Raw genomic sequence first — 15,201 nt, forward strand, 5'->3', positions numbered from 1 at the left:
CGTTCGCTGGATATCTAAAAGTCTTTTAGATCACGGCAGTTTCACTTAGTTGCCGGAGGAAGTGTCGCGTTGGTGCACTTTTGTTAGAAAGACAGAGAACATGAAGCATTTACCCGACAGGTTTTCCAACCTGTAGGAGGTAGTCAGAAGTCTCGTTGGGGGAATGGACTCTCATCTGTGGCTTCCCCTGTAGCTAGGTCGTCTTCCGTGGTGAAGTCGCCAATCCCAGGCAAGGGAAGGACGCACACGAACCCCACCACCGGCTGTAGCTATTAAAACGCTGTCGCAGGATTTCTAGCGTTTCTCCTTCGTATGTTTCCTTGGTGCATCTGGGTGCGTCTGAGGGTCCTCCCCTCAGACACTCCTTTATACTTCTTCACGGGATCGCAGGTGTCAATCAAGTTGCAGGTATTGCGATCTCTCTCTCAACCAGCCCACCCTGCCCGAGGGCCTTTCACGTGGTCTCCATGAGACAATAGTCAAAGTCCCCTTTATTCTGCTTCTTGGGAGAACGTGGTCTTCCGCACGTCTCTCTCTCTTGGGTCAGTTGACCCCCCCTTAACTAGAGTTCTTGCGATTTTCACAAAGGAGGGGGCCAACGGCATAACAGTATACTGACAGGTTATCTATCATGGGTAAAGCCCTCCCCACCACTGAACACACCTACATGGAGCGCTGTCGCAGGAAAGCAGCATCCATCATCATGGATCCCCACTATCCAGGCCGTGCTCTCTTCTCGCTGCTGCCATCAGGAAGGAGGTACAGGAGCCACAAGTCCCATACCACCAGGTTCAGAAACAGTTACTGCACCTCAACCATCAGGCTCTTAAACCAGGGAGGATAACTTCACTCAACTTCACTCACTGCAATGCTGAACTGTTCCCACAACTTATAGACTCAATTTTTGGGAATCTTCATCTCGCATTCTCGATACTTATTTCTTATTTATTTGTTATTGTTTGTTTTCATATTGCACAGTTTGATGTCTTTTGCACTTTGGTTGGTTATTCATCTTGTGTGTAGATTTTCACTTATTCTGTTGTGTTTTTTTATTTACTGTGAATGCCTGCAAGGAAGTGGATTTCAGGGTAGCATACGATGACATATCTGTACTTTGATAATGAATTTACTTCGAACCTTGATGCTTGCAAAATGCGGGGAAGAAATTATAAGTGTTCTTGGGATGTATAATATCTGAAGTAAAATATATATCTATTGGCATATAAGGCATCACAATTAACACAATCAGATTATCTGTGGATCATCACTATTTGATGATCCAATGTTCTTCAAAATATACAGATGATGCAATAACTATACGTGAAAGTGAAAAAGATGAGGAAAATAGAAGATAGAAAAGTACAGCACAATATTAGCCCTTCAACCCACTGTGTTTTGCCAGCCTAATCCTATTCCACATTCAAACTAATCCTTCCCTCCTACATAGTGAATAACCCTCCATGTGAGCTTTCTATTTACAACAGAATAAAATATATTGTTACGAGAATGATGTATATTCATTTTTCTACTATGTAGTAAAATTAGCTACACACACAAAGTGCTGGAGGAACTCAGCTAGTCAGGCATCATCTATGGAAAAGAGTAAACAGAAGATGTTTTCGGCTAAGACCCTTCATCAGGACTCATAAAGTATAAATCTTCAACAAGAACATGTAAATATTCATCAGTCTTGATGAAGGGTTTTGGCTGAAACGTCAACTACTTACTCTTTTCCATAGATGCTCCCTGACCTGCTGAGTTCCTCCAGCATTTTGTGTGTGTTGCTTGGATTTCCAGCTTCTGCATATTTTCGCTTGTTTATGTAGTAAGATGAACACATTTCTTCAGTTTGTAATAAGTGAGGGAAATTAAGGACATAAATGGAAATCAGTAGATATTAAAGCAAATTAGGTAGAACTGGATTATTTAATCTGCCAAGCTACATTAGGAAAGATAGCATACTAGACAGAAGATCTTGCCTTGAAATTTCTCACTCTGTCTCCTTTAACATTAAAATTAACATATTTTAACATGAGAATTAGAATATGAGGTCATCTCTAAAAATATACAATAATGAAACATCTATCTGGTTATCTATTTTGTTCTATATCCCTAAGAGAGCGAGGCATCATTTATATGCTCAGTATTGTCTGTTACGATGTTGCTGAGTGAGAGAAACTGCATTGTAAGCAAGAACACGATTCTCTTAAATGACACAACAAAGTAAGCAATGGTGAATCAATGTCACACCACATGCTGTCCAACTTTGTTAATACCCACAGGAAAGAAAGTTCATCCTTTCATATATTTCTGACTATTAATAAATGTCATATTGCATTTTACATAAGTACAAAACTTACCAGCTCAACTCTTCCAAATCCACCTACCCCCAAGGTGGCAATAATCTCAAGGTTTTTGAATGGTGATGTTGGAGAAAACTTGGCTACCTTCCCCTTCAGCTTGATCATTTCCAAAGAGATTTCTTCCTCTTGTACAGAAGTGGATGTTCTATGCAAAAAAACAATAATTTAATAAATATTGAGAATCCAACATCCATATTATTTCCATAAGATTTGAAATATTTGATCAAAAAGTATATTAAAAAGATAAATGATTCTTCCCATCAATCATGTCCATAAAACCATAAGACCATTAAATATAGGAGTTGAATCAGGCCATTCGGTCATTGAGTCTACTCCACCATTCTATCATGGCTGATTTATTTTCCCTCTCAACCCCATTTGACACCCTGACTAATCAAGAAACTTTCAGCCTCTGCTTTAAATATATGCAATAACTTGACCTCTACAGCTGCCTCTGGCAATTAATTTCACAGATTCACTGCCCTCTGGCTAAAGAAATTCCTCCTCATCTCTGTTTTAAATGGATGTTCCTCTAGTGGTCCTAGACTCACCCACTATAAAAAACATCTGCCCTCCACTTTATGAGAGCTTCCAGAATTTTTCTAGCTTTAAGCCACATAGACACCAGATGATGTGTGAGGATCTACATCCAGCTTTCACAGATCTTAAGAAAATACATCTGATCTTTACTAAGTACCACCATCTGAAAGTTCTTCCAGTAAGTAATCAGCTCAAGGAGTGGTGCTATGGGAACTTATTTCTGGACACTGCATTGTTATGGAAAGGCATTTTAAGTTTTCAATTTACTGTCCTGATGTTGCATATTTGGGTTAATAAGTTACCTTGTATATTGTAGAAAGCTGGGCAGTACTATAAGATAGGAAATGCATAGTTCTGTGTACAGTACAGAGTCCCTATCTAGACTAATTCAGCAGAATAGCATGAACCTTGATGAAGATACAAGGACATTTCATAAATAATGGCCACAGAGCCACTAATCTCTTTCGCTGACTGAAATTGGAGTCCAATATACAAATTATTGATGCCGCAAAGAGCAAAGGCAGAAAATGTATAGATGCACGCGTTAAAATGAAATGCTCCATAAATCACCAGATATAACAAAACCCTACCCCAAGCAAGCAGTGAGAAAATTAACAAAGAAAAGACTTCATATAGGAACAAAATATTCAAATAGTTTGCTCTTACTTTAGAAGAATTTATTCAAGTGCTTTAAATGACCCAGAGTGCAGATACTGATTTGAATATGCAAAAGTACGTCTATATTAATAATCATCTGCTCTTTGCACCATTAAATATTGAATTAATCTGTAAAATATTACCTTGCACTAAAAATAACACACTTGTTATATTAGCATTGGATTATGCAAAGGAACTCCATCAAATGGCAAACTACAGGGGGTATGGCAGCTAATATGGAGGATGGGTTTGAGCTTTGATTCATATTGGATTAGTGAATTGCATTCAGGAAGAGAGTGGAAGCACACAAATACTAATTTCCATAAAAGGCAAGTTGTCACATTTATACTAAAAATTCATTAATTTTGCAACAATAATATTCATATATTCCTCAGAGTTGCTACACAAGTTGATAGGAAGGTTACAAGACACAACGTATGCAAGTCTTTATTAATCTGGGATTAAGTTCTAGCATCATGAGGTAATGTTGCAGCTCTATAAATCCCTGGATAGATCACACTTGGAGTATTATCTTCAGTCTGGTCACCTCATTATAGGAAGGATGTGGAAGCTTATGAGAAGGTACAGCGAAGAGTTACTGGGATGTTGCCTAGATTTGAGAACATGCTTTTCTGTTCTAGGTCCTATGTTCGATACTGAAAGCAGTTTCATGTAATAAAATATGACTGGATAGAATAGCAGCACTAACACCACTTCAGTTATTTTAGTAATCTGTTGGAGGACAAATTCCTGGGGTGCTGTAATAAACTGAAAGCTCCTTTACTGATCTGCACATGGAGTCATAGCTGTACCAGTTGGAGACTGCAGAACAGTAAACTCAGCTACCTGGCATTGTAGAAACTGAGACCTTGCTCTAAATTGGAAAAATTCAAAATAGACTGGTCCTAACAACAATCTGGTCATTTCATGGTCACTTATGCTGTTTCAAGATATTGGATTCACATTCTTTAATTAACCAAATGTAAAGAACCATGAGATTTGGTAATTACAGATTGCATATTAATAAAAATGTGAATTGTATACGTTGTCATGTCGGAATGGGAATGGGAAGTGGAATTAAAATGGGTGGCCTTTCTGGCATCCGGAGTGCAGGTGCTCAGCAAAGTGGTCTCCCAAACTAAGTCAAGTCTCACTGATATACAGGAGGCCACACCGGGAGTATCGGACACAGTACATGACCCCTGACAGACTCACCTGATGAAGTGTTGCCTCACCTGGAAGGACTGTTTGGGACCCTGAATGGTAGTGAGGGCCTCCTCTTCTGTCACGTCCAACATGTCAGTCCATGGCCTCCTGTACTGTCACATCCAACATGTCAGTCTGTTGCCTCCTTGACTGTTGCAATGAGGCCACACTCAGGTTGGAGGAACAACACCCTCTATTCCGTCTTGGTAGCCTCCAACCTGATGGCATGAATATTGATTTCTCGAATTTCCAGTAAAGCCCTCACCCTGTACCCTTCACCATTCCCCATTCCCATTTCCTTCTCTCACTTTATCTCCCCACCTGCCCATCACCTACCTCTGGTGCTCCTCACCCCTTTTCTTTCTTCCATGGCCTTCTGTCCTTTCCTATCAGATTCTCCCTTTTCTGGCCTTGTATCTCTTTCACCAATCAACTTTCCAGTTCTTTACTTCACTCCTCCCCTCTCAGTTTCATCTATCACCTTCTGTTTCTTTCTTCCCCCCTCCCCACCTTCTAACTCTGATTCCTCATCTTTGTTTTCTCCAATCCCGATGAAGAGTCTCGATCCGGAATGTTGACTGTACTCTTTTCCATAGATGCTGCCTGACCTGCTGAGTTCCTCCAGCATTTTGTATGTGTTGCTTGGATTTCCAGCATCTGAGAATCTCGTGTTTGCATACATCATCACGCCTCCACATGATACGCGGCACCTCGCTTAAGGAAAACTCAAAGTTAGACCTGCATTTTGGACTCCTGTATCTTCGTTTGAATTAGCTTAATATTTTGAAGTTACAAAATGTCATCAATTCCGATGGCCCTGGACGCCCCCAGACTGCCATCGCTGCTGCATCCCGCTTGGACCTGATTCAAATGGATGCCCCCCGACCAGTGATCTCGCTGGCTCCATCCTCAACTCTGACGGCTCATAATACATTCACGCCCGTGACACAATTTTTGGTTTCAACAACCCCTAGCTGATCCAGAACCTGGATTCCACCTCTGCCAATGCAGATCCCTGCAGCCTCAGATGCATTCAGGCTGCAAATTCTACAGCCTCTAGCTTCAGTTCCATCTAGACTTTGACCACCAGCACTCCAGGGCAAGAGTTTACTCACTGCCGCTGGACCCCCTGTCTCCCTTTCTCCAACCGCATGTCTCTGCAACCCTGTCTCTCTCAGGCTCCATTGTCATCTCTTGGGTCCTCAGAGCCTCCATCTTCCTCCCAGCCTATTTTCCCTGAACACCCCACCCTCCTTTTTCCTCTGGCACCAGCAACTCTCTTTCCCCCTCTGATTCCAGTTCTAATCCTTGTCATGCCTTTACCATTCCCTCCAACCTTCCCTTCCCCTCTCTGAGGCAAAACATTCAGTCCTCAGTTAAAGTCCCCATTCACCCACACCTCAGTGAGTTTCACACCCACTATGATGTCAAGCTCTTCTTTCAAGCCCATTTCTTTAGCAAGAATTCTACACACGGCACAGATGACCTCGTCTCCCAACTTCACCCCTCCTCCTCTTCTTAAACACTCTGCTCTGGTTCCCTACCTGCTCTGGATCTTTTCATCTCGATTTGCTGATGGGGCACAAATGCCTCGACTTCAGTACTGTTCTCTCCTCCTCGAACCTAATCCCCTCTGAACGCACTGTCCTCTATTCTCTCCTCACCCACAGACAAACAGAGTGCTGTTGTAGTGTGCAGCACTGACCTCTACCTTCTTGAAGCTAGGTGGCAACTCTCAGGCTCCTCCTCATACCTACCCTGAAGAGGATCCCACTCTGAACTATCAGAAAACTGTTTCCGACACCATCACTGACCTTATCATCTCTGGAGAACTCCCATCCATTGCCACCAGTCTTATCGTTCCCGTACTCCACACTGCTCATTTCCATCTCTTATCTGATTGTCTGGGTAGGCCTATTGTCTCACCTGCTCCTGCCCCACTGAACTGGTGGACACATACCTCGACTCCATTCTATCCTCCTTGATTCAGTCCCTTCCATCTATATCCGCAACACTTCTCACGCTCTTGATCTCCTCAGTAGCTTTCAACTCCATGGCCCTGACAACCTCATTTTCACCTCGGATGTTCAGTCTCTATATAATTCTATTCCCCCATCAAGAAGACCTCAAAGCTCTCCATTTCTTTCTTAACAAAGAACCAACCAATTCCCCTCCACAACTATCTTTTTCCATCTGGCAGAACTGGTTCTCACACTCAACAATTTTTCCATCAGCTCCTCCCACTTTCTCCAGACTTGAGGGGTAGCCATGGACACCCACATGGGCCCTAGATATACTTGCCCCTTTGATGGAAATGTAGAACAATCTGTGCTCAAAGCCTTTCCTGGTAATACTCCTCAACTCTTCCTCAGCTACACTGATGACTGCAATGGTGCTGCTTCATGCACCCACGTTGAGCTTGTAAATTTCATCAGCATTGCCTCTAACTTCCACCTCACCCTTAAATTCACTTGGTTCATCTCTGACACCTCCCTCCCATTTCTCTATCTCTTTGTCTCCATCACTGGAGACAAACTGTCTACTGACATCTTTTGTAAGCTTACTGATGACCATGGTTATCTTAACTATACTTCTTCCCACCACGTCTTCTGTAAAAATGCTATTCCCTTTTCTCAGGTCCTTTGTCTCTGCTGCATCTGTTCCCAGGATGCAGTTTTCCTTTCCAGGACGTTAGAGATGTACTCCTTCTTCAAAGAATGGGGTTTCCCTCCCTCCACTATTGATGCTGTCCTCACTCGCATCTCCTCTATATCCCGAACATCCGCGCTCACCCTATCTACCCGCCACCTTAACAGTGATAGAGTTCCCCTTGTTCTCACCTACCACCCAATGAGACTCCACATTCAATACATTATCCTCCAACTGCCAATATCTCTAAAGGGATCCTACCACTAAACATATCTTTACCTTCCCCACTCCACTTTCCACAAGGATCGCTCCCTCCGCGATTCCCTTGTCCATTTGTTCCTCCTGATACTTACCCCTGCAAGCAGCCTAAGTGCTACACCTGCCCATTCACCTCCTCCTCCACCTCCACTCAAGACCCCAAACAGTCCTTCCAGGTGAGGCCACACTTCACCTGCAAATCTACTGGGTTCGTTATTGTGTCTGGTGCTCCCGATGTGGCCTCCTCTACATTGATGAGACCCGTTATAAATTGGAGGACTGCTTCGTCAAGCACCTCCACTCCATCTGCCAAAGTGGAACTTCCCAGTGGCCAAACATTTTCAATCCGATTTCCATTCCCATTCCGACATTTTGGTCTTTGGTCTCCGCTTGTCCCAAGAAGAGGCAACCCTCAGGGTGGCAGAACAACACCTTATATACCATCTGTGTAACTTCCAACATGAATACCGATTTCTCCTTCCAGTAAACGACTTTTTTTCTCCTCCTCCCCTCTTCTTCTATTCCTCACTTGGGCCTTTTACTGCTTCTCACCTGCTTATCACTTCCCGATGTGTCCCTTCTTCTTCCTTTTTCTCCCATGGTTCACTCTCCTCTCCTATCAGATTTCTTCTTCTCCAGCCCTTTACCTTTCCCACCCACATGGCTTCACCGATCACCTTCTGGTTAGCCTCCTTCACTTGCCCCACATTTTTATTCTGGTGTCTTCCCCCTTCCTTTTCAGTCCTGAAGAAGTGTCTTGGCCTGAAATGTTGACTGTTTATTCATTTCCTTTGCCGCTATGTGGCCTGCTGAGTTCCTCAACATTTTGCTTTGGATTTCCAGCATCTGGAGACTTACTCCTGTTTATAAATGCGATGTCATATAAATATGGTGAGATTTTAATTCATATTTCCAGATCAGAGTCCTGGCTTCTAGAATGATAGTCCCATAATGTAACCACTACTGAAGAACTTTTAAATACTTCAGTAGTTTTGATTGGTTTCATGGTTGGATTACCGTGGGCACAGTGACGCTATTACAGCTTGGGACGTCAGAGTTCAGAGTTCAATCCCGCCATCCTCTGTAAAAAGTCTCTGTACTTTCTCCCCATGGAATGCCCTGGTTTTCTCCAGGACCCCTGCATTCTTCCCACAGTCTAGAGACGTATCACCTAGGTTAATTTATCATCGCAAATTGTCCCGTGATTAGATTAGGATTAAAATCAGGATTTCTGGCCCTATTTCATATTTCAGTGATATTGTAAATATACCGTTTGACCACGCATTCTTTGTTGTTTACATAATTCATTGTGGGTTATATGTTAAGGTACGTGACTGGCATATGTCACTGTGCCATCACGTCATAAGTGAGCGCCTCAGTAAAGTTACAAACAAAGCACACATGCTTCCCCGTGTTTTTCCTTCAATTAATTTCTGGAGGACAAAACATAACAGCCAGGATTTGCTGAGCAGTGTGGCTTGAAGGGCCAAAAGGGCCTATTGCGCGCTGTATCTCTAAATAAATAAATAGATCGATAGATAGATAAATAGATAAACATATGAGATATAAGAGGTTGTTACCATATCTTTTTATATACCAGATCTATGTCTGCAATGCCTCATTTCTGGTACTGACCTCAACAAATTTATCTTATGCTTTACCTCATACAAGACCAGAAAAATGCACATAATAATCTTCCTTGTCACCTCACAGAGCAAAGTAGCTACAATCACACCGAAAACACAAGAGACTGCAGATGCTGGAAATCCGGAGCAACACACGAAATGCTGGAGGTACTCAAAAGGTCAGGCAGCATCAGTGGAGGGGAATGAACAGTTGACGTTTCGGGCCAAGACCTTTCATCTATGGAGGGGAATGAACAGTTCCAGAAAGGAAGGGGAAGAAGCCAGAATAAGAGGGTTGTGGAGGGGTAGGTGTAGAGGCTGGCAGGTGAAAGGTGAAGCCAGTTGAAGAGGAGGCAAAATTAAAATGGGTGGTCACAATGAACTTCCTACCCTATTCTGCCAATGTTTCCACCTCCACAGTCCTTTAAAGTTACTTCCAGCAACAGATTGAAGACGATAAGTGTTTCTCTTTAAGAGGTGAAGGCACAACATCAACTTACAGTAGTTAGTGTCAACGACTCATAAAGGCGCACCCTCTGAATAAGCACTAAGGTTGGTTTCTTTTTGAATTAGTATTCAACAGCAAAATATTCCTGCTAATGGAAATGTAAAACAAAAACAGAAAATATGAACGTTCTCAGCAGGTCAGGAAGAGCCTGCAGAGAAAGACTCAGTGCAAGGTTTCATAGCTATGATTCTTCACTTGATGTAAGGTCTTTGACTTGAAGCTTTTATTCAGAATGTGATATGAAGTTGAGCCTTCTCTAGTATAGACAGGCATGAATTAATAAAGATAAAGATTTGCCACATGTACATTGAAACATGAGATGAATCATCTGCACCAATGACCAACACAGTCTGAGGAGCAGCCTGGGAAAGCATAACGGTCACCAGCCTAGCACGCGCACAACTCACAAACCCTAACCTGGACATCTTTGGAATGTGGGAGGAAACCAGAGCACCCAGCGGGAACCCACATGGTCATGGGGAGAATGTGCAAACTTACAAGCAGTGGCAGGATTGAACCCATGTCACTGTAATAGTGGTAAGCTAACCACTACACCACCACTGCCCTCTATGCCTGCATGCTAAACACAAAGTACACTGCAGATGCTGTGGTCAAGTGGTCATGTGCCTGCATGCTATTCTGCTATGCTACTATGCCACGAAGTGAGAAAAGATTCTAGCAGTTTGCTCCACAGACCTATATTTATCTGCCTCAGGAGGTAGAGCAAACTTGCAAATATGTTTGGCCCAATACATAACAGTGCTAATTGTCGGTATATTTACATTTACTTTATAAATGATTTTGACGATAAGATTAACTTACTTGACATGCCTCTCCGCATCATCTCTTGCTAACTCTGCAACATAGCCTTGAAGGTATTTCTGGAGTTCATCAAATGTACCCACTGTCTGATTGAATGTCCTGTCAAGTGCAAGATATAATGTATTATTTTACTTAAATGAAATTAGTAAATAAAATATTATTGCTTCTCAAAGCCGTGATGATTTTTGTACTGGATTTGTTTCAGAAGATTGATGATAAATACTGGTACAGAAATATTTTGGGTGGTTCTGTAGAACTGTCAGAGTTAAAATGAGAGATGAAGAGAGCACTCAGGATTTGTCATCAATATGAAATACATTTAAATAGATACAGTAATTTCAAAATAAATATGTCTGATCTAATAAAATATTATCTCAAACAAGAGGGCATGACTTTACGATGAGAGGGATATGAATGAATTAATTTATTTATTGAGTACATACCCTTTCAGCCTTGACGCCGAACCACCTATCAATCCCCTGATTTAACCCCAGCCTAACTATGGGACAACTTACAATGACCAATTAACCTACCAGATGGTACACCTTTAAATTGTGGGAGGAAACCAGAGCACCCGGAGGAAACCCACGTGGTCACGAGGAGAAGGTACAAACTCCTTGGAGACACACTTCCCGTCCCGCTGATAAACAATGAAGCCCCTCTCTATGGCAGGAACGTGCCTCGTGCATCACACCATTGTAATTGATCCAACCATTGATTTAAGAGATTCTTAGGTAAGCACAATGAAAATAGGAGGTTATGGGCTGTGTAGGAGGGAGGGTTAGATTGATTAGGGATTACATTTATATACTGTAGGTCAACACAAGACTGTGGGCCAAAAGCCCCATGTAGTGCCGTACTGTTCTATGTTTTCATAGAAACATAGAAAATAGGTACAGGAGTAGGCCATTCGGCCCTTTAAGCCTGCACCACCATTCAGTATGATCATGATCATCCAACTCAAAACCCTGTACCTGCTTTCTCTCCATACCCCCAATCCCTTTAGCCACAAGGGCCATATCTAACTTCCTCTTAAATACAGCCAATGAACCGGCCTCAACTGTTTCCTGTGACAGAGAATTCCACAGATTCACCACTCTCTGTGTGAAGAAGTTTTTCCTCATCTCGGTCCTAAAAGGCTTCCCCTTTATCCTTAAACTGTGACCCCTCGTTCTGGACTTCCTCAACATCAGAAACAATCTTCCTGCATCTAGCCTGTCCAATCCCTTTAGAATTTTATACGTTTCAATAAGATCCCCCCTCAATCTTCTAAATTCTAGTGAGTATAAGCCTAGTTGATCCAATCTTTCTTCATATGAAAGTCCTGCCATCCCAGGAATCAATCTGGTGAACCTTCTCTGTACTCCCTCTATGGCAAGAATGTCTTTCCTCAGATTAGGGGACCAAAACTGCACACAATACTCTAGGTGCGGTCTCACCAAGGCCTTGTACAACTGCAGTAGAACCTCCCTGCTCCTGTACTCAAATCCTTTTGCTATGAATGCCAACATACCATTTGCCTTTTTCACCTGCTTGCCCACCTTCAATGACTGGTGTACAATGACACCCAGGTCTCGTTGCACCTCCCCTTTTCCTAATCGGCCACCATTCAGATAATAATCTGTTTTCCTGTTCTTGCAACCGAAGTGGATAACCTCACATTTATCCACATTAAATTGCATCTGCCATGAATTTGCCCACTCACCTAACCTATCCAAGTCACCCTGCATCCTCTTAGCATCCTCCTCACAGCAAACATCACTGCCCAGCTTCGTGTCATCCGCAAACTTGGAGATGCTGCATTTAATTCCCTCGTCTAAATCATTAATATATATTGTAAACAACTGGGGTCCCAGCACTGAGCCTTGCGGTACCCCACTAGTCACTGTCTGCCATTCTGAAAAGGTCTTGTTTACTCCCACTCTTTGCTTCCTGTCTGCCAACCAATTGTCTATCCACATCAATACCATACCCCCAATACCGTGTGCTTTCACAGACCTATCTTAAGCCCTCTTGTTGTGTATTTAAAATTTCAATAATACTTAGATATTCCTGTTTATATATTCATTGATTAAGCATTCTTTCTGGTTTAAATAATTCATTATGAGTTATATGTATGAATATGTGAAATGCATACATCATTACACTACCATGGGACACGTGCGCGCCTTGTTTAAAGTGAATTCAAAGTTAGATCTGTTTTTCAGAATCCCGTGTCTTCCCTTGAATTACTTTAATGTTTTGAAGTTACAAAATTTTGACAGCCCTTTCAAGACAGCATCTGTAGAAATCCTTCATCTCTCCAGTTACTGTTTCTTTCTTTATGAGGCTGGGGATTGTACAGAGTGGGCTCAATGATGCATTTGTCCAAGTTAACTGTCAGTACTTCTAATGACTGCCTTTTGAGAATGACTTACACTGCATGTATTACCTCCTTGCTGTCTGCAGTATGAAATCTCAGTGCAGTGGAGAAGTGGAAGAAGTGTTAAAAATGCATTCTGAAGGTTTGGATTACATTGGCCTGTGTAGAATTATTTGCCATCTTTAGCTGCCCCTACAAAGTCAGCAAAGATAGGCCCTCTCGAACAGCTAAGTCCATTGCTACCTTTATTTAAACGTATAAATGAGCTGTTACCTGGGTTGCAATTCTTCAACTGGAAAGACTAGGGATTACCACCTGCCATAAAACTTACTCTCTGTCTATGACAAGACATTCCACGCCATTTTCATCAGCTATTATGTTAGCTGACCTGACATCATCACTGTGAAAGAGAAAAGATCAAAAATAAATCTCAGAAATACATCAAAGACTGCTTTGAAATAAACCGAGCTCTGGATTCTGACAACTCAAGTCTGTACCTTCAAACAGAATAATATATGCTTCGAGCAAACATCGACTTTCCCACCTGAGCCACTTTACTGGTTTGTTAATCAGCTTTTGTTCTCTGCAGTTAATTAACACCTCTGCCTAGTGCTCTGTATGAATTACAAAGGAATAGGTGAATTGATCTGGGTAAATTTAGCAGTTATATTCTCTGCAGGGAGCAGCATTTGAACTGCAGGTGAAGATTAGCTGACAATGCTGCTCTTGTTTTTCCTGATCTATGCTCACTGCTCCCTGAAGAGAGTGGGGCATCTGTAGTTTTACGCTGCAGAAAACCAGCAGACAACTATTCTGCAACAATTTTTATCCTTTTGAATCATTTCCATCCTGTTCTAACTTCGTTAGTTTGCAAATTAGACCAGGTATAGGAGCAGAAGTAGGCCATTTGGCCCATTGAGTCTGCTCCACTATTCAAACATGGGCTGATCCAATTCTTCCAGTCACCCCCACACCCCTGCTTTCACCCCATACCCCTTGATGCCCTGGCTAATCAAGAACCTATCTATCTCTGCCTTAAATACACCCAATGACTAGGCCTCTACAGCTGTTCATGGCAACAAATTCCATAGATTTACCACCCTCTGAATAAAGTAATTTCTCTGCATCTCAGTTCTAAAAGGACATCCTTCAATCCTGAAGTCGTGCCCTCTTGTCCTAGACTCCCCTACCATGGGAAATAACTTTGCCATATCTAATCTGTTCAGGCCTTTGGACCCATTTGTAACTGTTTAAGTTTCAAATGTGTACAAAAAGTGCATTTGCACCTGTTTCTGGTGGACCCATTCATCATCAGGGAATTGTACCCTGCACTTCATCCTAATGCAGATTTCATCTGGCAATCCCTACAACTTCTGTAATTTACTCAGAACATATGAGTACATGTGCTGAAAATAGAAAATCAGTTGGGATTTCAAGGGAAAATATAGCCAACATCCACTGGTTTCTCTGAGAATTTTGTACTAAAAATATCACCACCAACGGTCAGGTGCAGTTTGATCTCAGCCCCAGGATGACCCCTAGCCTGATCATTGCTGTCACCCACTGGCCCAATTGCAGCTTTAAACTGCTGCGGAAAGATCCCTTTATGTCTGACCCATTTCTTGGGCTCAGTGCACGAATGTCTATGTTATTACAAGCATTGCAAACAGAAATGGTCATGAAACATGAAGGATATCCCTTAAAGTGATAAAATCATGACTAAATAACAATTTCCTAAACAAACAATGACCCAATTACACAATTATATTTTTGTTTTCTAATCCAGCATTGGTGTTAAATGCAACAGCTATTTAGTATACCAACAAATGCCCAAGTCTAGGGAAATGGCAGTTGATTTGTACCCAGGCCCATTCTGGCTGGGAGGATTGTGAACTCTAATGTACATCAGAAGGTCACTTTAACTATTAGATCCTACTGTAAGTAAAGACGAGTGAAAAACTGTACCATTGATTGCTCACTAAAAATGTATACGGAACAGAATTGTCATATGGAGCTATTGTATATCTGAGAATGGGTGCCAGTAATTCTGGTGCCCAGTGTAGGATACTGAGGCACCAAAGAAAATAGAGAAAAGCATTTAAACAAGACAAGCTGATATGGGCAAATAGATGCCAGCAAGTTTTGAGTAGATGTTCTTGCTGAGTTGAGCAAATGAAATCTCATTAAGTTAATTTCCAGCAACACCCTAGC

General features: G+C 42.1%; 1 protein-coding gene across 4 annotated transcripts in view; it reads right to left on the bottom strand.

Annotated features, from left to right (window-relative positions):
* The window catches only part of prkg2 (protein kinase cGMP-dependent 2), a 140,084-nt gene that overhangs the window by 44,123 nt on the left and 80,760 nt on the right, over positions 1 to 15,201 (bottom strand). Inside the window, exons 8-12 of one of the 4 annotated variants that reach the window (XM_073065226.1) lie at positions 13,322 to 13,390; positions 10,634 to 10,727; positions 7,303 to 7,325; positions 2,835 to 2,841; positions 2,361 to 2,486 (exon numbers count right to left, since the gene is read on the bottom strand). In XM_073065226.1, the coding sequence (XP_072921327.1) occupies positions 2,361 to 2,486; positions 2,835 to 2,841; positions 7,303 to 7,325; positions 10,634 to 10,727; positions 13,322 to 13,390 (319 nt within the window). Of the gene's footprint in view, positions 1 to 2,360; positions 2,509 to 2,834; positions 2,842 to 6,434; positions 6,472 to 7,237; positions 7,271 to 7,302; positions 7,326 to 10,001; positions 10,027 to 10,628; positions 10,728 to 13,321; positions 13,391 to 15,201 lie in introns of all 4 variants that reach the window. The other 3 variants (XM_073065224.1, XM_073065223.1, XM_073065222.1) reach the window with 3 other exon arrangements.

The sequence above is a fragment of the Hemitrygon akajei genome, chromosome 13 (assembly GCF_048418815.1).
Source record: "Hemitrygon akajei chromosome 13, sHemAka1.3, whole genome shotgun sequence".
Classification (NCBI taxonomy): domain Eukaryota; kingdom Metazoa; phylum Chordata; class Chondrichthyes; order Myliobatiformes; family Dasyatidae; genus Hemitrygon; species Hemitrygon akajei.